At 40.7% G+C, this 22325-nt stretch overlaps 1 protein-coding gene across 1 annotated transcript in view; it reads left to right on the plus strand.

Moving 5' to 3' along the window:
• The window catches only part of trpc5a (transient receptor potential cation channel, subfamily C, member 5a), a 233634-nt gene that overhangs the window by 175737 nt on the left and 35572 nt on the right, over positions 1-22325 (plus strand). The window contains exons 10-13 of the mRNA XM_033609364.2: positions 5939-6137; positions 13488-13627; positions 17110-17310; positions 19104-19225. Of these exons, the coding sequence (XP_033465255.1) occupies positions 5939-6137; positions 13488-13627; positions 17110-17310; positions 19104-19225 (662 nt within the window). The remainder of the gene's footprint in view (positions 1-5938; positions 6138-13487; positions 13628-17109; positions 17311-19103; positions 19226-22325) is intronic.

Here is a 22325-nt window from a genome sequence, read left to right on the forward strand (position 1 = left end):
AGCAGATATGTTGAAACTGTGTGTTTCCTTACATTTCGATTGTATGTTGTGACCATGTGGTTAAGCACAAAAACAATTTGATTGGAGTTAGGAAAAGATTGTGTTATGGCTTAGAATATTCAGTTTGGTTGCTACAAACACGGCTGGAAATGTACCAACATGTCATTAAAAATACCCGGTCTAGACGCAACAGACACGGCCGGAAATTCCCTAACATGTTGTTAAAAAATACCCGGCCTAGTTACAAATAACAAGTCTGGAAATGTCCCAACATGTTGTTAAAAACTACCCGGTCTAGTTACAAATAACAAGTCTGGAAATGTCCCAACATGTTGTTAAAAAATACCCAGTCTAGTTACAAATAACAAGTCTAGAAATGTCCCAACATGTTGTTAAAAAATACCCGGTCTAGTTACAAATAACAAGTCTGGAAATGTCCCAACATGTTATTAAAAAATACCCAGTCTAGTTACAAATAACAAGTCTGGAAATGTCCCAACATGTTGTTAAAAAATACCCAGTCTAGTTACAAATAACAAGTCTAGAAATGTCCCAACATGTTGTTAAAAAATACCCGGTCTAGTTACAAATAACAAGTCTGGAAATGTCCCAACATGTTATTAAAAAATACCCAGTCTAGTTACAAATAACAAATAACAAGTCTGGAAATGTCCCAACATGTTGTTAAAAAATACCCGGCCTAGTTACAAATAACAAGTCTGGAAATGTCCCGACATCTTCTTAAAATGTACCTGGTCTAGTTACAAATAACAAGTTTGGAAATGTCTCAACATGTTGTTAAAAAATACCCAGTCTAGTTACAAATAACAAATAACAAGTCTGGAAATGTCCCAACATGTTGTTAAAAAATACCTGGTCTAGTTACAAATAACAAGTCTGGAAATGTCCCAACATGTTGTTAAAAACTACCCGGTCTAGTTACAAATAACAAGTTTGGAAATGTCCCAACATGTTGTTAAAAAACACCCAGTCTAGTTACAAATAACAAGTCTGGAAATGTCCCAACATGTTGTTAAAAAACACCCAGTCTAGTTACAAATAACAAGTTTGGAAATGTCCCAACATGTTGTTAAAAAACACCCAGTCTAGTTACAAATAACAAGTCTGGAAATGTCCCAACATGTTGTTAAAAAATACCCAGTCTAGTTACAAATAACAAGTCTGGAAATGTCCCAACATGTTGTTAAAAAACACCCGGTCTAGTTACAAATAACAAGTCTGGAAATGTCTCAACATGTTGTTAAAAACTACCCGGTCTAGTTACAAATAACAAGTCTGGAAATGTCCCAACATGTTGTTAAAAAATACCCAGTCTAGTTACAAATAACAAGTCTGGAAATGTCCCAACATGTTGTTAAAAACTACCCAGTCTAGTTACAAATAACAAGTCTGGAAATGTCCCAACATGTTGTTAAAAAATACCCAGTCTAGTTACAAATAACAAGTCTGGAAATGTCTCAACATGTTGTTAAAAACTACCCGGTCTAGTTGCAACAAGCACAGCTGGAAATGTCCCAACATGTTGTTAAAAACTACCCAGTCTAGTTACAAATAACAAGTCTGGAAATGTCCCAACATGTTGTTAAAAAATACCTGGTCTAGTTACAAATAACAAGTCTGGAAATGTCTCAACATGTTGTTAAAAAATACCCAGTCTAGTTACAAATAACAAGTCTGGAAATGTCCCAACATGTTGTTAAAAACTACCCAGTCTAGTTACAAATAACAAATAACAAGTCTGGAAATGTCCCAACATGTTGTTAAAAACTACCCAGTCTAGTTACAAATAACAAATAACAAGTCTGGAAATGTCCCAACATGTTGTTAAAAACTACCCGGTCTAGTTGCAACAAACACAGCTGGAAATGTCCCAACATGTTGTTAAAAACTACCCAGTCTAGTTACAAATAACAAATAACAAGTCTGGAAATGTCCCAACATGTTGTTAAAAACTACCCAGTCTAGTCACAAATAACAAGTCTGGAAATGTCCCAACATGTTGTTAAAAAACACCCAGTCTAGTCACAAATAACAAGTCTTTTTTTTTTTTTGCAAAGGTAAGGCTGGTAATGTCCCAGTGTGTCATCAAAAATTTTGGTGTTCCAGTTTTGGTGTTCCTCACGGTTCGAAATGTCTCCAACTGTCGTTAAAAAATACCTGGTTTTGTTGCAGCAAACGCTGCTGGAAATGTCCCTACCTCTGGTCAAAATGTGCCTGATTGTCACAACAAACACGGCTTGGAATGTCCCAACGTGTCATCATAAAATGCCCAGTTTTGTCACACCAGAAATGTCTGGAAATGTCCTGGTGTTTCATTAAAAATACCTGGTTTATTGTAACAGACACAGCAAGAAATGTCCCTACATGTTGTTAAAAAAATACCTAGTCTAGATGCAACAAACATGGCTGGAAGTGTCCTGACATGTTGTTAAAAAATACTTGATTTGTTGCAATAAACACGGCTGTGAATGTCCCAACGTTACATCAAAAACTTCCCGGTTTTGTCGCATCAGAAATGTCTGAAAATTTCCTTGATAGATACCAGATTTTGGTGCTACAGACATAGCTGGAAATGTCCCCACGGGTTTGTTGCGACAAACAAGCCTGGAAGTGTCGTGACCTGTCACTAAAAGTACCCGGTTTTATCATAGTAGACACAGCTGGAAATGTCTCAACATGTTGTTAAAGAATACGCAGTTTCAAGGCTGGAAATGTCCTGACATGTCATCAAAAAAATGCCCAGTATTGTCACACTCGAAATGTCTGAAAATGTCCTGATGTCTCATTAAAAAATACTTGGTTTTGGTGTTACAGACACGGCTGGAAATGTCCCAACCTGTCATTAAAAAATACCTGGTTTGTTACAACAAACACAGCTGGAAATGTCTCAACGTGTTGGTAAAAACTACCCAGTCTTGTCGCAACATGTTATCAGACATACTCGGTTTGTTGCAGCAAACAAGGCTGAGGTTGTCTAAACATGTCATAAAAAATGGCAGGTTTTGTCACACCAGAAATATCTAGGTACATCCTGATGTCTCAAAAAAAACAACAACCTGGTTTTGGTGTTAGAGACACGGCTGGAAATGTCCCAACCTGTCATTAAAAAATACTCCGTTTGTTGCAACAAACACAGCTGGGAATGTCCCAGCGTGTCATCAAAAAGTGCCCGGTTTTGTCACACCAGAAATGTCCTGGTGTTTCATTTTTAAAAAATGGTTTTTGTGTTACAGACACGTCTGGAAATGTCTCCACCTGTCATTTAAAAATACCTGGTTTTGTCACAACAAACAAGGCTGGAAATGTCCCAATGTGTCACCAAAAACTTCCCGGTTTTGTCGCACCAGAAATGTTGGAAAATGTCCTGATGTTTCCTTGGTAAATACCAGATTTTGGTGCTACAGACATGGCTGATCATGTCCCCACTTGTCAAGTTTGTCGCAACAAACAAGCCTGGAAGTGTCACGATATGTCACTCTAAGTACCAGTACCATGTCCTGACATGTCATTTAAAAAAATACCTGGTCTAGTTGCAACAAACACAACTGGGAATATCCCAACGTGTCTTCAAAAACTGCCCAGTTTTGTCGCACCAGAAATGTCGGAAAATGTCCTGATGTTTCCTTGGTAAATACCAGATTTTGGTGCTACAGACATGGCTGGAAATGTCCCAACCTGTCAATAAAAAATACCTGGTTTTGTCGTAACAGACACAGCTGGAAATGTCCTGATATGTTGTTAAAATTACTTGGTTCTGTTGGAACAAACATGGCTGGAAATGTCCCAACCCGTCGTTAAAAAATAACTTCTTCTGTTGGTCTCAAGCAGTGGTCTGTTGCTATCTTCTGCTGCATCACTGATGTGTTGCAGTTGCTAAATGTGGGGCTCATTTCAACTACTTTATATACAACTGGGTAACTTAGTGCATAATACTGTATCATAATTTATTAGTTGATTATATAATAGATTAGAATTATATTATATTATTACAGAGTATGCATATAAAAGCATTAAATGGAACAAAGTACAAGTACCTCAAAGTTGTACATAAGTGCAGTTGTTGTAATCCATCATTTCTTGGATTGTAAGCAGAAGAAACACATCATTCAATAAAAATCAGAAATGTGTTTAAAAGCTGAATTTCAGCCAGTAAACACGAGAGAATACCACCTAACAGGGGGTCTGTTAAAACTATACCCTTTCTTTTAATCCCATTTGATGCCTGTGTTTCCAATCTATAGTAACACATTCTTCTGGATCTCCTGGACATGTTTCTTGGCAAATGCAAATTTCAAAGTAAAATCCTTTCATATATCACAGGGTTATTGTGTGGGTTTACAAGTGAGATGCCACCGCAGCACTGGCGCATTGTTTACCTCCTCCTACAACCTGAATTCATCTATTGTATCAAGGTGAACTACATCGAAATGTTTGTTTTTTTCTTCTTGTGATGTATTTTCGGGATACATTTTAAATATGAATGCCTTTAAACACATTCCATAGTAAGTGACAATTTTCTGATCTTCTGTACTGATTACTTACAAAGTTTGCACCAGAAATATTTTCTTTATAGACTAATATGAAGTTTAAAGGGATAGTTTGGATCTTTTGAAGTGGAGTTATATGTTGATACTTATCGTAGTCAGTGTATTACCTGCAGTAGATGTAAGTCAGCACAGAAGCTAAGCAGTGAACTGCTCTGGACGGATTTGTTTAATCACCTACACACTCTAAGTGTGCGCTATATTTAGAGTAATTTTACCACTTTACCTCGCTGTCAGATAGACATTTTCAATGGGAAACTGAAGCTGTTATATTGCTCTTTCCAAAGCCACCAGACTCCTTTGACAGAAACCATAATTTAACCTCTCTGAACACTGGAGTTGCTGGTCTACCACTGCGTCAATCAGAGTTTGTTTGCCTTTTTTGGATTCTCTGTTCACCGTTGAGGCATGCAACAAAAACAGAATTTTTCTTAACATGTTCAAAGTAACATGGGCGAGTATGCAAGATGCAAATGTCATTTTGCGGGTGAAATATTCCTTTGAAGTCATCTGGTTTTTTGGAAAGTGTAAACTTTAGTGATTACTCCGAGATCAGAGTTACAGTTTTCCCTCTTTTCCCGCTGTTTTGCCTCTCTTGTGGTGCGTTCAAGGACCTGATATACCAAAATGAAGCAGACTAAATAGAGCACAAGACAAGACAAAGAAATCAGGTGTTCATTAAGTTATGTTTACTCTGACTGTATTGTTAATAAGAGTCAGATAATTCACTTAAAGTGGTTACAGTCAATAATCAGAGAATTCCCTTAATGTGATTAAGTTAATATTGTCTTAATAATGTAAAAACAACTCTCTCCTTCTCTTTCTTTCCGTCTCTCTGTTATTCATTTCCATTTAAAGCCTCGCTGGCATGACTCAGATTAAGTCGAGGTTGCCAGGAGCGAGTAGATGAGCAGAACAAGCAGTAAACAAGCATCATAACAGCAATAATGCTGGCAATAACAATAACAGCTTTCCAACAATGCAAGGTGATGGGTGGCTGAGCATCAACACAATCAAACTTATGTACAATCTATCTCGTTCTCTCTGCTTCACGGTTCGAACAGAAGTGAAAAAAGCTGGAGTACACACGCAGCATTAGGTTTCTTATTAAACCCTCTGTGCTGTTTCTTCTCCTCCTGCCTCTTCAGTCGGTGTCATTTTGTTTTGTACCTCAAAGGGATGTAATTATGGATCATTTAAGGACAAACCTGTTAATCTTTCTCTCGATCTTCATCGCCTTCTTATGATCTTCCCTCGTCTCTCTTCTCCCTAATCTCCTCCTTTCATCCTCTGTCCTCCTTTGCTCTCTTCTCCTCCCTCCTTTCTCCTCTCCGTCCCCGTCCCTGTTTCAACTCCTGTGTCTCCCTCTTCAGATCTACCTGTTGGCTCCAAAGAGCTCTCTGGGACGCTTCATCAAGAAGCCTTTCATCAAATTCATCTGTCACACGGCGTCCTACCTGACTTTCCTCTTCCTCCTGCTGCTGGCCTCGCAGCACATCGCCCGCACCAACCTGCACATGCAGGGACCTCCACCCACCATCGTCGAGTGGATGATCCTCCCATGGGTGCTGGGTATGTACAGAAACTAAATGCATTTTCAGTCTCCTGTGAAACTAATAAGATATTTAAAATTACTAGATAAAATCAAATTAAGGTTTTATGAGACTACCGTAAATCAAGATTAAAATACCCTACGGAGGCCCAGAGTGGTAAAAGGTAAAAGGTGCAGGCAATGTTGACCAAAACCTAAAGCAGGATTTATACTTCTGCATCAACGCAGAGCCTACGCCGTACCCTATGCCGTGGCTTTACATGCACCTCCCCAGAAATGTAACTACACGTCGCAGTGACGCAGACCTCCTGTCTATTTCTGTAAGCTGAAACCATTTCCCTCAGTGGAAACAAAACTTTTATTTACTTTAATTTCACAGATAAGAAACAATAAATTGTGAAGACAATAAAGCCTCCACAAAAATAGCATTTTAAGTCTTGTGTGTGATTTATCCTGGCTTCATATGAGTAGAGGAAAAGTCCGCTAGCCACCAGGCTAATATATACAATGTAAAATGCCATAGGCTTGTGCTAATAACGTTAGCATGTTGTATTTGTTTGGAAAACGTGTTTAGTTATTTTGTCAGTGAACCTTGTGAGTTGTAATGGAGCTGAATTTTGTAACGTTACCTTTGTTAAATGTTGCTGTTGTCCCTGGCTTCATATGAGTAGAGGAAAAGTCTGCTAGCCACTAGGCTAATTCATACAATGTAAAATGCCATAGGCTTGTGCTAATAACGTTAGCATGTTATATTTGTTTGGAAAACGTGTTTAGTTGTTTTTTTTGTTGTTGTTTTTTTAAAGATATTTTTGGGGGCATTTTTTGCCTTTAATAGTTAGGATAATGAAGTGTGAAAGGGGGAGAGAGAGAGAGAAGGAGAGACATGCAGCAAAGGGTCTCAGGCTGGAGTCGAACCTGGGCCGCTGCGGCAACAGCCTTGTACACGGGGCGCCTGCTCTACCACTAAGCCACCAACGCCCCGTGTTTAGTTGTTTTGTCAGTGAACCTTGTGAGCTGTAATGGAGCCGAATTTTGTAACGTTACCTTTGTTAAATGTTGCTGTTGTCCCTGGCTTCATATGAGTAGAGGAAAAGTCCGCTAGCCACCAAGCTAATTTATACAATGTAAAATGCCATAGGCTTGTGCTAATAGCTTTAGCATGTTGTATTTGTGGGGAAAATGTGTCCAGATAAAGACAAGTGTTTGTCTGTGAATGCTGCGAGTTATAGTGAAGCTGATTTGTGTACTTGTGTTTGAGACTGTATCTATGAAGCCATGTTTAATGTGTGTTTAATGTGTGTTTTCCACCGACAACTAGTGTTTTGGAGATGTAACTGCAGAGGAACAAGTATAAATCTGCCTTAAGTTCATCTCCTATGTAGGAGATAACATCCCAGACCCTAGGAGACAAACAAAACAAAAATCGCCTTGCCTCTCATGGATGTAAACTGTAACTGTAATTTGGGCAACAAAGGCACTAATTCTAGTTTTTTCTTCTCTCCTTCTGCTTCTATTTCCAAGGCATCCTGGGAACTGTAGGAGCGCTACAGTTCTGGATGCTTAAGGTTGTTGCTTTGAATCATTGTCAGACACGTTGGTGTATAACTATCCTCAAAGTGTAACCTGTGATTGCAATCTGGTCTGTTTTCTGCTTCTTTAAATGAGTTGTCTCTTCTCTGAGGAGGTAGAGCTGGTCGTCCGTTAATCACAGGGTTGGCTGTGAATTTTCCGACTGCTGCTGTCCATCACAGATCAGCTGTAGCTGCTGAAAGCATCTGGATGTGATGTCAGACTGTCTCTGTGATTCAGTAACATAGCATTGCTCACACAAAACATTTTTTCACTGTTATACAGCAGTGAGTTGCATCTTCAAAGGGGTTTTTGTGATCAGACAGATGTCTTCTGTTTGCCCCGGGGCAACAGCAGAGTTTAAACCCACAGACTGTGTTGCTCCGCTCTGCTCTTCTTCCTCACTGGATTTTATTTTTCCCGTTCAGACAGGAGACATCTGTAGAATCGGGGAAATACCTTTGAAGATGCATTACTGACCTGCACAACACTGCAGAACATCATTTTTTTCTGAGTGTCGGGAATATTACCCAACATACAGGGTGCTAAGGTCAACATGTATAAACAGATATTAAAAAATTAAAATCTCCCCCACACCATTACACCACCAGCAGCAGCCTGAACCGTTGATACAAGGCAGGATGGATCCATGACGCCAAATTCTGACCCTACCATCTGAATGTGGCAGCAGAAATCCAGACTCATCAGACCAGGCAACGTTTTTCCAATCTTCTATTGTCCAGTTTTGGTGAGCCTGTGTGAATTGTAGCCTCAGTTTCCTGTTGTTAGCTGACAGGAGTGGCACCTGGTGTGGTCTTCTGCTGCTGTAGCCCATCTGCTTCAAGGTTGGACAAGGTGTTGTTGCTTCAGAGATGGTCTTCTGCAGACCTTGGTTGTAACCAGTGGTTATTTGACTTCCTGTTGCCTTTCTATCATCTTGAACCAGTCTGGTCATTCTCCTCTGACCTCTGACCTCTGGCATCAACAAGGCATTTTGGCTCACTGGATATTTTGTCTTTTTGGGACCATCCTCTGTAAACCCTAGAGATGGTTGTGTGCCCGTCTGGCACCAACAACTATGCCACGTTCAACGTCACTTAAAAGAGGATTTTCTTTTGTGTTCTTATACCATCTTTAATCAACACTCTTTCTCACACAGGCACTCTAGTAATATCCTCACAGTTGTGGTTTTGAGTGGCTATGAAATAAAATCCCAAGTCCTTTTTGTCTGAGATCAAGAAAAAAATGCGAGGCCCTCAATAAGCCTTTTCAAGCCCAAGGCCGGTCTCAAGTACCACACTGCTAAGTGTTTGAGATTATTGCAGTGTAAGTAGAAAACTCTGGTTATAGATTATTCAGAGTATTGACATTTGAAACTATGCTCAACTTTATACTTTAAAAACAGTTTAACAGCACAGAGAGAAAAAGCAGGACAACGGAGAGGAGAAAACGTGACAGAAATCACCACAAGGGAATACAGTCCATCGCTATGTATTGACTTTGGCGTAAACGTGTCTTCATGTCGCTTCATCTGCTGGCAAACAACAGAAACATACCTAAAAGCTGATGTATGGTGCAATGCACTACTAAGAAGGTAAAGAACCAGAACTAAGATTTTATAAGCTGCTGAAAATGTGCTGGTAAAATTAGCTTAAATTGTAATGAATACACAAGGTAAAGTAAAGAGCTCCAGTCGGAAAATCTCTCTCAGTAAAATCTACATGATTCAAATAAAACTCTGCAAATATGTGTGCGACAACACCAGCAGGGCTTATCTTTTCAAGACAGTGTGCAGACTGTTAGGAGTTTATAACCCATATGGTTTGTGGAAACTCTTTCTCAGTCTCTCAGTTCTTGCTCTGAGGCAGCAGATATGTCTGCCAGAAGGTAGCCACCGGAACAGACCATGATCAGAGTGGTGTGAGTCTTTAATGATCCGGTCTGCTTTGGTGCAGATATCCCCGAGGGAGGGCAGAGTGGTCCCCATTATACGCTCGGCGCACCTTATCACCCTCTTTAATGCTTCCTTGTCCTGAAAGGAGCAGTTTCCAAACCAGGCAGTGACACAGCCGCAGAGCACAGACACAGTTGGCGCCCTGTAGAAAGTTTAATGCAGCGCTGAGCAGATTTTAAATGATGGTGCAGGTGTTGCCGCGCTTTCCTCACCAGCATGGTGGTGTGTGTGTGTGGATCAAGTCAGGTCATCTATGATTTGCACGCCGAGGTACTTGTAGCTGCTCATACAACCTGGTCTGACCTCGAAGTCCTCGAATACCAGCACTTGGTCAGTGACTTCCAGCGTCAGACACCGACGGAAAAAGCTATCCTTTCACGTTGGCATGATACGCGGCCGGCACCCAGCAGTGTCAGGAGGAAATGCAGCGAGACATCAAGAAAAGTAAAGAGGGAAGAAGTCCGAGTGGGGGGGGATGGGTCCAACAGCCACCAGCTTTGACCCCATGAGGCCAGTGTTTGCTTCTCGTAAGACTGTAGAGCCAAACATGCTTTCGTTGCCTAAACCCATATTTGCTGTTCAAGGAAAAAAGGGACTGTATGAAGGTAAACAGTCCTGGGGTCTTATTAAGAAAACAAAGTGTAGGATCCGTACTAAAAATGTACATACAGACAAAAGCCAAAACTGGCAAGTGCGTGTCAACAATCAGGCCTCCACCTCACCATCTGCGTCACCAGTTTCCTGAAACATGAGCATGGGCCGAAGTTTCTCCCATCAAGTCTGTCAACTTTTGCGTGAGGAGTGGCGTACGCCTCTTTCAGGCCTTAGAGATAGGGAGAAGAGCTCGGAGTAGAGCTGCTGCTCCTTCGTGTCGAAAGGAGTCAGTTGAGGTGGTTCGGGCATCTGATCAGGATCCTCCTGGGCGCCTCCTGTTAGAGGTGTTCCGGCCACGTCCCACTGGTAGGAGGCCCCGGGGCAGACCCAGAACACGCTGGAGGGATTATATATCTCATCTGGCCTGGGAACGCCTTGGGGTCCCCCAGGAGGAGCTGGAAAGTGTTGCTGATGAGAGCAGCATCTCACTCATCTACTTTGCTCAGCCCACAGTCCCTGCGACCCAGCCTCGGATAAGCGGTTGAAAATGGATGGATGGATCTTGTGGGTAGGCAGTTGTCAGTTGCCACATGGCGGTGTAAGGGCATTAGAAAATGGTTTCGAGGGCCACCCAGCACCCTATTTTGGGCCACCTTTGGGCAGAGGGCTGTAAGTTGCGTATCACTGCACTAAAGACTCGAGCAGCCGCTCTCTGGTGAAGAAACGTCTCTTCCAGACAGTAAAAAACAACCAGATTTAAAACGTATGTGGAAAAAAAACTTCTTATCTGTTTTGTTGTTTTTTTTTTTTTTTTAACTTTGATTGCTAATCAACAAGAGGACTCTGAGTGTGTATGTACAAGTGTGTGTGTGTGTGTGTGTTGGTATGTGGGTGTGTGTGGTGGGATGCTTGTGAGTGTGTGGAGGAGGGAGTTGTGTGTGTGTGTGTGTGTGTGTGTGTGTGTGTGTGTGTTGGAGGGTGGGTGGGTGTGAAAATGAGTGATTGCATCTCCATATTCTCTCTCAGAACTGACACCGATGATTTCCAAATCATAACCATAATCACTTGGAAAAATACAAAACCATCTGTTCTCCTGGGTCGTCTCTTCCGCTCTCTCCTCTTCCTCTCTTTGAAACACTCGACTACAAAAAGCTTTTGATACAGAAAAAGATCATCAGCTGGTTATTGTTCAAGATAAAAATTAGAGCATGTATTGTTCCCTCATTTGTTCTATATCAAGATGTCGCTTTATTGCTTAAGAATTAATTTATGTAGTTGTCCGAAACACGTGAATGAAAAGGTTAATTGAAACACATGTTGGATATGAACATAATTTGTCTGAGATGATGTTGCACAGCATCATCTTAACTACATAATGACAAAAACTCTGACTGTGTCTCTGTTCCACATTTTTCTCCTCACTGACTTGGTCAATCCATGTGAAATTTGGCACAGTGGTAGAGGGTCATGGGAGGATGTGAATGAAGCAATATTACATCAATTGGCCAAAGGGGGGCGCTATAGCAACCGATTGAAATTACAAAATTTGAATGTGCATATCTCATGCCCCGTATGTCGTAGAGACATGAAACTTTGCACAGAGATGCCTCTCCTCATGAGGAACACATTTGCCTCAAGAACCCATAACTTCAGCTTATATAGATTTTCCACCATTTTGAATTTTTTGAAAAACACTTCAAATTGATCTCTTCCTAGGAAGTTTGACCGATCTGCATGAAACTGGGTGAACATAATCTAGGGACCAATATCTAAAGTTCCCTCTTGGCAAAAGTTGGAAAACTTACTAAAACTGAGCTTCTATAAGGCAATGAATATTGCGGAGGGCGTGGCTCATCACATAAAGGTGTATAACATCTCAAGGGTTTCACCCATCACCACGCAACTTTGTAGGCATATGACCACACATAATCTGAGGGGACCCCTCCATTATTGACCCCATCAAACAAAATGGGGGCACTAGAGAGCTCATTTCTTATCTAGGCCTAACCGCCATATTGATTTTTACTAAACTTGGTAGATATGTAGAACAGGACGCCTCAAGGTGACTGGAGAAATTTAACTCTAACTGGCAACTGGGTGGCGCTATAACAACAGAAAAATGCTTAAAAATGGCTAAAATGCGACCGATCGCTGTGGCTCCCCCTGTGGACCAATGTTGGTGTTGTTTTCTAATTTTTAGTATGACTAAGTCATGGTATGGTATGCTGTACATAATCACGGAAACTGTCAGTGTGTCATTCTGTCCTTCAGTCATTCTGTCTGTCCCACGTTTTTCTACTCACTGACGTGGTCAATCTATGTGAAACTGCACATAGGCATTGAGGATTGGCATAGGTAGAAGGTGACAAAGCTACCAATGGGTATGGACTAGTTTAATTTATAAGATGATTAGTAACAGTAATAAACTAGAAAAAGAAAATTTGAGCAAAGTCTCAAAAGATGCTGTTGTTGATCGTAACATTGTCGCCTCTAATCATCTTGTTCCCATAGTAAGTCGTCACATATCGCTGCTTTGTCAACGTCCTTGCCCGTCTACATATTATGCATCCTTCTGCATCTGCTGTTGACGTTCTGGGACACCACAACCAACGCAGAGACGTCAACAAAAGCACATAGTTAGGTTTAGAAAAAAACACCATGGTTTGGCTCTACATTTATACAGGAAACGAACACCAGGCTCCCGGGTGAAAGTCCTGGGTTTGTTGGACCCATCCACCAGCTGGACTTTCCAGCGCCTTATCTTACATCCTAACGAGCAGCATTTCAAACTGACGTCATTCAGTGACGTATTATACTGCCACAACCAAGCTGGTTTCACTCCAAAGTTGTCCAAAAACGGCGCTTGGTCAGACACTGATGAAAAAAGCCATCCATCCAAACAGGGGTTTATGGTGTACGTCAGATTGTTTAACCTTTAATCACATGTGTTACTTGTCTCCTCATTATTCCAGAAACTCAGAGGAGCAGATATTGTAGGGGGAAGAGATGAAATGTAAAATGACTTGTGAATTATTCAGAATAAAACCTGACTTTGTCTAAACTCAGTGGTACAGAACAAATGTGTTGGCTCCGCGCTCAGCGCCGGAGGCTGCTGCCAAAAGAAAATATCCAACAAAAGTTTGGTCACAGAGCAGGAAGCAGGCAAACAGAAAGCACTGATGGGTGACATTAATGCGCTCATACATGCATGACTCTGTGTGCATGTAAATAACCATCAGTGTGTGTGTTTCAGGGTTCATCTGGGCGGAGATTAAGGAGATGTGGGACGGGGGATTCACAGAGTACATCCATGACTGGTGGAACCTGATGGACTTTGCCATGAACTCTCTCTACCTGGCCACCATATCACTGAAGATCGTGGCCTACGTTAAGGTAAGGTAACTCAAGTTAAGAGCATTTTGCTAAAAGGACACTCAATAAAACAGCTCACAGTAGTTCAGGCTGCACAACTTACCTCAGACAGACTGTCAGACGCTGCTCTGGGTCAATAGGATCCCAGTGGTTGTCGCAAATTTCAACATTTGTTGTGAAATATACACAAGCAAGTCTTTGAGTTTTTCTTGTTGATCATTCGTCGTGCTCCTGCTGTGTCAATGCCCTCAGAAAGAAACGTAAAATCAATCTGAGACAAACAAAAATGAATTTGCAATAGCTGCGACCTCCATGCCAAATTTCAGCCTCCTAGGGCAAAACTATGGCTGCCAACTGACCAGCCAACCAACAGAGCGATCTATAGAGCTGCTGGTCTCAGCTGATAATTAACTTCCTCCAAACAAAAGGAAACAGTGTAGTGTTGTGCACTGGAAACCTAACTAACCTTCAAAAAAATGGTAGAACTCTCACTCGCATGTACACAAGTGATATGTAAACCAGAGTCCTCTTCAAGTCCATATTTTAAAACCTGCACCTGCCCATACCTGTAAAGCTCAGCCAGTGCCCAGGAGGTGAACTGGCACCTCTCCAGCCACCAGTCCACGCTCCATATTTTGTCCGGACGGGGACTCGAGCAGGCGACCCTCCGGTTCCCAACCCAAGTCCCTATGGACTGAGCTACTGCCGCCCCTATATTATCTATATATATATATTATCTATATATATATCGCTATATTATTACATCACATCACATTGCATCATATATCATATCATATAATATCTTATCGCTGGTGTGAACACCAGCCGTGACCTCTGACCTCTAAGGGGCAAATAATTCAACAGTGAGTTTAACTCACTGTTGAATGAAATCACTTTCTCACTTTCTCACTTTCACAGCATCTTTCAGCTTTAATGATACTCTACATACATACAGGATCTGTCTGTTTATTAAGAGCCAATGGTGTTATCACACACACACACACACGCTAACGCCAGACGGCCGGGCCATCTGCAGCAGCTGTGAGTCACTGATGGTGGCGGGTGGCCCTCCTACACAGGTCCCACACACACACATTATACAGTTTTATAAGGGCATATATACATGCAGATATAAGCTGAGGGCATACACACAACTGTATCCTAACATGCACACACACACACACACACACACACACACACACACACACAAGATATTTTACTTTTTGTGTTTTTCTTTCCTCTGTGAAATATTCAGCATCATTTAAAATCCTCTGGAGAATCTCTCACAAAATTTTTTGCTCTGTCATTGTGTGAGCGTGTGTGTGTGCGTGTGTGTGTGTGTGTGTGTGTGAGAGAGACAGACAGACAGACAGACAGACAGACAGACAGACAGAGCGAGTGCATCTGAGAGAAGGTGCGAGAGAGTCTATAAATTAATGAGTGTGCATCTGTGTGCATGCTTCTGTTTCCGGCCGTCCTCCCTTCAGTGTGTGTGTGCGTGTGAGTGGACGGCGAATGCTAATAGCGGCAGAGTTAACAAGACAGACGTCCTGTGGAAGTCTAATGGCTGAATTTGGAATGAGGAGGAAGCGAAGCATGAGACAAGCGAGAGGGATGTGGAGGGAGAAGGATGTTGGGAACAGGATGGAGAAACAGAGGCAGATAAAAGTCAGAGAAACAGAGAGAATGCTGGGAAAAAAAAGGAGGGTGAAAGGCAGTCAGACGACGGAGGGAGAATCAGAGTCAGAGAAACACAAATGACGGGATAAAACAGGATTAAGAGGAAAGCCGGTAGAAGAAGATGTTCGAGGTCTGAAAGAGAAAAGAAGGAAAAACATGAGTGCTGCTGTCTGGTGAGGTTTAGGTGAGGGTTAGTATCAAAGATGACTTGGATAATGTCGGGGGAACGTCACGGTCATAATCACGGTTAGTAATGGTGACTGTTGGTAGGAGACAGAATACGTCAGTGTCAGATGCTTTCTTGACTCAGCCATCCAATCATCCTTCTTCTTAAAGCACAATACGCAATGACAGTTTCTGAAGTCCGTCAGTCAGATATGGTTCAGTTTGATCAAATAAAGACGTTTTAAGTGCCGACGTTTGTTAGCTGGAGGCAAAACCTGACTCCACCACAGGGCTGTCGCTACATAGGAGCCTTAAAATGTGTTTGTCTTGTTGTGTTATTGGGAGCCAGAATAGAAGGAGTCATGGCTCAAAACCAGCCGCCACTGCCCGTCAACAAAAACAACTATGGTTAAATGTGATAAGACCAAAGGACTGGACGGAGACCATCATCAAAAATGCTCACATGTGCAGCGCACACTTCATATCAGGTTAGGGAAAAAGTATTTCCTGTTGTAGGGATGAATAAGGTTATGTGTGTTAAGGGTTATCATGTCCACCTCATCAGAAACTGGGGAGGGATTAAGAGGGATATTGGATTTCTCTGCAACACTAACTTTTTAGCACATTAGCTAATGTTAGCTTCCATAGCAAAACAAACAAGTGTCGTTTGTAAGATTAGCTTCCTGTGACATCATCCATCCACTCAGTGAGAGCATACGGGTCGGCCAGTCTGGTCCCGTTGGTCAGTGTTTACTTATTAAAGTAACACTATGTAACTACTACATTACGAATTTACGAATGATCCAGTTTGTGCTACAATCACTCCGGCACTTGGAATGAGTATTTCTGAACGCGCCACTCACATCATCTTCCTCCATTGTTTAAAACAAGCCAACAGAACTTGGTAGATAGCGCTAGCTAATGTCTGAAGAGAATTGTTTTGCCTCCAGCTAAGCCCCTCCCACGAAAAATGTCATACTGTCCAAGATGCCCCGATGCTTCAGTGGATCTTCATCTTAATCTTCTGACTGACAGCAGTCATAATTTGCATATTCATTAACGGTCCTTATCTGTCCACCTGGCAAAAGTAAATCCAATGTTAGCTCTCTTTTTGCTCTCTTTTTGGTCCCCACCAGCTCCTGAGGGAAATTTTTGTCCTCTTTAGCAGCTGAATTCAAAGATAAGTTGAAATGTCACAATGTTGCGTCAAAGTGCGATGAAAAAAATAAAGACTTAAATTAATAAATACTTAAAGCAGGTCACTTACATGTCACTCAAGCAGAAAAAAAGATTACGTCTTTGCCATTCTTCCATCGTGTTTTTTTCTTCTTCTTTTTTTAATCATTTTATGTTTGACTGGCGCTTTTTACAAGTCCTCCAATCTATGCGACCACGTAGGTTGATTGTTTCTACCTAATACAACCCACAAGAGTGCCTCCTGAACAAGCCATAAACAGGGACAAACTAAATACCTTAACCCAGTTGTGCTGTATACATGTCTAAAGAATGCTCCTATTCAGATTCGATTGATCTAACACCACTCTTTTCTGAACTTCTGAATCATCCTGTAACGTTCACTTAAATAAGTAATATTAATAAACTCTCTATTTTTCTTTTCCTCCCTTCTCCTCTCTTTCCCCCATGTTTCCTCCCTCCAGTATAACTCCTCTCGTCCCAGGGAGGAGTGGGAGATGTGGCACCCCACGCTGATAGCCGAGGCTCTGTTCGCCATCGCCAACATCTTCAGCTCGCTCAGACTCATCTCCCTCTTCACCGCCAACTCTCACCTCGGGCCCCTGCAGATCTCACTGGGGAGGATGCTGCTGGACATCCTCAAGTTCCTCTTCATTTACTGTCTGGTGAGACACAGAGCTGGTGGTGCGGATCACCCACGCAATATAGGAGCTGCGCCACAGTATCAGACTGAGGACTGTTTGTGTGTGTAATTAGCGTGCTCTCGATGTTAGTGTTTGCTTTAGACTGAGCTGCAATGAAGCAGATACATGTAACTTTGTTTAGAAAAACCTGCGTCTCACCAAGAAGTAGGTACAAGTCATTTTTTATCATTAATATTTAGAAGAGCAGGCCCTCTGTTTGCTAAATTAACAAACAAACAAAAACAGCGATATCTGTGTCAGCTATGCTTGCGTCATTGTTTTAAACATAGGTATTCCCTCACATTCTTACAATTGCTGCATCCCTTTCTCATGTGTATAGAAATTATGAGAATATATAGCACAATATACAGAGAAAATATAAACAGTCTGAATAAAAACTGAAATAAAGAAAAACAAAATTACTCCTAACAAATAAAAAATGCTACGAATAGAATCAGCATAACCTATAAATTTGGTTTTGCTTAAGTTCTGTGTCAGTGTATTGGAATCTTTAGCACTTCAAATTATTTCCCAGTTGTATCCATACGTTGTTTTAAATTCTTACCACTATACCTGCAAATGATTAATTTTTTAATATTTTGGAAACCTCACATTTATTATTAATTTACAAAATAAACAACAATGGCCCCAACACTGAGCCATGGGGAACCCCGCAGATGGTCTTTAATACCCCTACCCCTCTAAATCCATATTAGAGTCAGCTGATTTAATATGGGTGAAAAAAGCAATCATTTCTTCAATCAAAATTAAGAATAGAATCTATAAGTGTTTTTTATATAAATGATAATACTATAGTAGCATATTACACAGTTGAATTATTGCATAAGTTATTGTACAGTTAACTCAGTAAATAAGCGATAACAATAAATGATGTACAATTTAAAATACAATATATAATAAATTAATAATGCAAAAATTAAATATAAGCGTAGTTCATATTTTAAAGGAATGCAGACCTTAAAATCATTCCTATTTTTATGTACATGTTAGCGTTAGCTCAAAGTTTGACTGAAATTTGGTCTTGAGTTTTAGAGCAGCTGAGTTTCAAGGATTTTATTTGTCACATACTCAACATGTAGTACCGTGCTTGACATAAAAATAAGAATAAAAGTAAAAATACAGCATTGAAAACAACACAATACGCACAACGGGGAAAATCTATATAACTATTTAATCTGAATGAAAATAAGGAAATGACCAAACTTAGCAGAAGAAATAAATATTTGTGTCAAATGCTTAAGAAGATATTTCACGTCAACATCTACTGGGTACATTTCAGTTGGAGTTTAACATCTATTTTCAGACTGAACAACACTTTGATGATGATGATGAGAGTGAGAGAATCCTTCACCGATGGCAGAAGGACACTACAGGCTGGTTTCATTACATCCAAAACTCATTAACTCCTTCTCAGGGGAACTCCTAACCCACAACACAATCCACATGAGAACCGTTCCGCTCCCTGTAGTCCCAAAATCAATCCCAGTGAGCCTGAGGCGCAGCAGCCACAGCGCTTCATGTTCACTCAGTAGCAGCTTTTATGTAACACTGTAATGCTCGAGTTCCTGTTTGAGGAGAACACTGTGTTTTAAAACGCCCTGGAGGAGCAGAGGGTCGACCCCTGGAACGAAATATGATGTTGGAACAGAACGGCTTCATTTCAGACTGGAAACAGCTGCTCACATGAAGTTTGATTCCCTTACTTACACTCCATGTTGAAAATGAAGTGATGAAATAACACGTTTCCTGTTTAGGTCCTGCTGGCGTTCGCCAACGGTCTGAACCAGCTGTATTTCTACTATGAGACAAAGGCCTCAGAGGAACCCAACAACTGCAAGGGCATCCGCTGTGAGAGGCAGAACAACGCCTTCTCAACGTGAGTGTAATCCACCATATATCCATGTGTGTGTCTTTAATGAGCTGTGGAGACCAAAATAAAGGTGACTGCACTTATACACAGATATACACAGTGTGAGTCAAGTAGACATTTGTGAAGACTTCATCACAGATATCAAAGGAAACATGGTTTGGTTTTTTTTTACAGCAAATTGTGACAAACTGGGAGTTTACTGGGATAGAAGCTATGCAGTCAGCTGATCCATAAAAAGTCTCTAAAATATTTGTTTTTGAACCTCCTGGTCTAAAAATATATAAAGTGTATAAAGTCTAGTAAGGGAAACCTAAACTGTGATCTGCAGTCAACCAGATTAGCATGGATGTGTTTCTACTTTTTGTTCAGTCTTCAGCCGTGCTAGCTGCCAGAGGTTTCAAGTCCTGAATTAGTCATAACATGTGCCTCAACAGGTGTAATACCATTTTAACTGCAGAGTAATATTATATAAAATTTACAGAAATCATAAACGCTTCTTAAAATTTGAGTTGATTCGTTAAAACAAGTTTCTTGGACGTTGTTGCATCTCTGTCTGTGATTTTCAACCCGCACATTTTGCATGCTGGAATTCTCAGACTGGACGCCGTCACATCGGTGCAAGCAAAGTTGAGCTGATGAATTAAGAGTGGATTTGCTGGGAATGTTTGCTGATTCAGGAAATCGAAGGAAGTTAACAGATTTTTGCCCCTTTTTTTTACACTAAAGCTTAGTTCAGATTTGCAACAAGATGAAACTGTCTCGGAGCGTAGCAGAGAAAAGTTGTAGACTTTTGGATACTTTCAGGTAATAATTGGTTTGTTGCTCGGTACATAATTCGAGTGGTTTTAAAGTTGACCAAATCTTCATATTTAAGAGTTTTTAGTTTAATACAGTTGAAGTATGAAAATTGGATTTGTTTCATATGTATTTCCCCACACTTCCACACAGTAAGCAACGTATGGCAGAATAAACAAACAGTATAAGATGTATAATGAGGCTTGAATTAGATATTAATATTGTAATATTGCGTTTGACTTTGGAATTTTGGCTTTGATGTAATTTACATGTGGCTTCCAGTGTAGTCTATTATCTGTAATGACGCCTAGAAATTTAATTTCCCATACTCTTTCAATTTCAATTTCAAGTTTGCTGTTTGGGTCGTCTACACAATTACCAAAAACTATAAATTTGGTTTTGCTTAAGTTCAGTGTTGGCGTATTAGAATCATCTCTTAAGCATTTCCAATTCTTTCCCCATTGTATCCATAAGTTGTTTTAAATTCTTACCACTATAAAATAAAGTTGTGTCATCTGCAAATAATTCAATTTTTAGTATTTTGGAAACCTCACATATATTACTAATTTACAAAATAAACAACAATGGCCCCAACATTGAGCCATGGGGAACCCCGCAGATGGTCTTTAATAGTTGTCAAACACAGTTATTTATGTGTACATATTGAAACCTATTCTCCACAAGCAATAATTTCTTCAATCAAAATTTCATGTATATTTTTCTATATTCAAAATACTGGAAAAAAACAGCCTGTGGTATATCATCAGGTCTGTGATTTTGGTCGGTTTTGTCTCGTGATGTAATAAACTGGGAATATTTTGGGGGGGTTTATTGGTTTGTTCCTGGGATAATAGCTGTGATAGAATCACACAGCAGTGATGCAAACATCCATTTAAATGCAGCCAGGATCGATGGCTGAATATTTCATTACACACATCACCCTAAGAATCAAATCCTGTCCAAGTACAGTGTGTGTGTCCTGAGGTGCTGCGTCGACCAGATTGCAAACTTTCACTAATACACACACACACACACACACACACACTCTTATGCTTCGTTGCACCAGATAATGATATGGAAACAATCCTTGGTGTTGAGGAGGCCCGTTCAGCGGACATGAAGAATATTAATGTGATGTTTTTTTTAAGCGTGAGACGGCTGAGCTTTAGCTTATTGAAGAGGCCGAGGTTGAATAATGGCTCATACACCAGCTCTGCAACACACACACACACACACACACACACACACACTCTATCAGGTCCAACGTGTCTTTGCTGAGGGATGCAGAGTGAGAGCCAAGCCGAGTCAGGGGGCTGAATATTGATGAGGCGTGTGGTTTGTTTTAGATAATAGCCGTATTGATTTGCGATTGATTCCATTACAGTAAAGCGCCGGGACCGTTATGGGAGGCTAAGATCACACAGCTAACTTTAAATTGAGTGTGTTTTTATCAAAGGTTCAAGTGTTGCCAGAGGATATGATACAACAGGATAGGATAGGATATTATCCTGATACTCAGGTCACAATATGATATTATTGCAATATGTTAGCTGAGCATTGCGATACAATATTTTGTGATATCCTGCGATTTATTACCTTTTTTTTTTTTTTACCATGAAGGTAACTAGCAGTTATACGATATTATCACGATACTAAGGTCACAATATGATATTATTGCGATATGCTCAGTATTGTGATAAAATATAGTTTTTTCCAACTGCTAATGATTTACACAAAGGTCGTAACTTCATAAGATAAAGTTTTCAGTCTGTTCATTGTCTTTAATCATTTTTATTGCAGCTAAATGTGACACAGAGCAGACAGACTGACCAACACCGTCATAACACCTGTCAGAAATGCTGCATACACCTGACAGACTGAACTGTGGGCAGATTTAACACCTACTGTGAGGCCAGATTAAACGTGTGAGTGAAACACTTAACATGCAGGTATCCTGCTAACTGAATGACAACACCCATGTTAGAGGTGTCGTCTGTTACATTCTTTGTCAGATAATGTCCTGCTCTAGTTTGGAGGACGTGAGACAGCAGTCTCCTGTCCTCTGTCAGACAATGTGCCGTTATCGTCACATATGAATCCACTGACCTTGAAGTCCAAGCATCACAAGTTAATGCCACCCTTCCTGTTGCACTCAAAGGTTCCTCAGCTTTAAGCTCCACCTCTCTGTAGAGCTTGGGTACGGCTGTGTCGGTGAACAAACGTGGGGGCGGAGTCACATACCTGGGTTCACGTGTTTTTAGCATGTAACAAAAGCCTTTGTTTTTAGCAGCGCTGTATGGACGCAGATCTT

This window comes from Epinephelus lanceolatus, chromosome 22 (assembly GCF_041903045.1).
Source record: "Epinephelus lanceolatus isolate andai-2023 chromosome 22, ASM4190304v1, whole genome shotgun sequence".
Taxonomy (NCBI): domain Eukaryota; kingdom Metazoa; phylum Chordata; class Actinopteri; order Perciformes; family Serranidae; genus Epinephelus; species Epinephelus lanceolatus.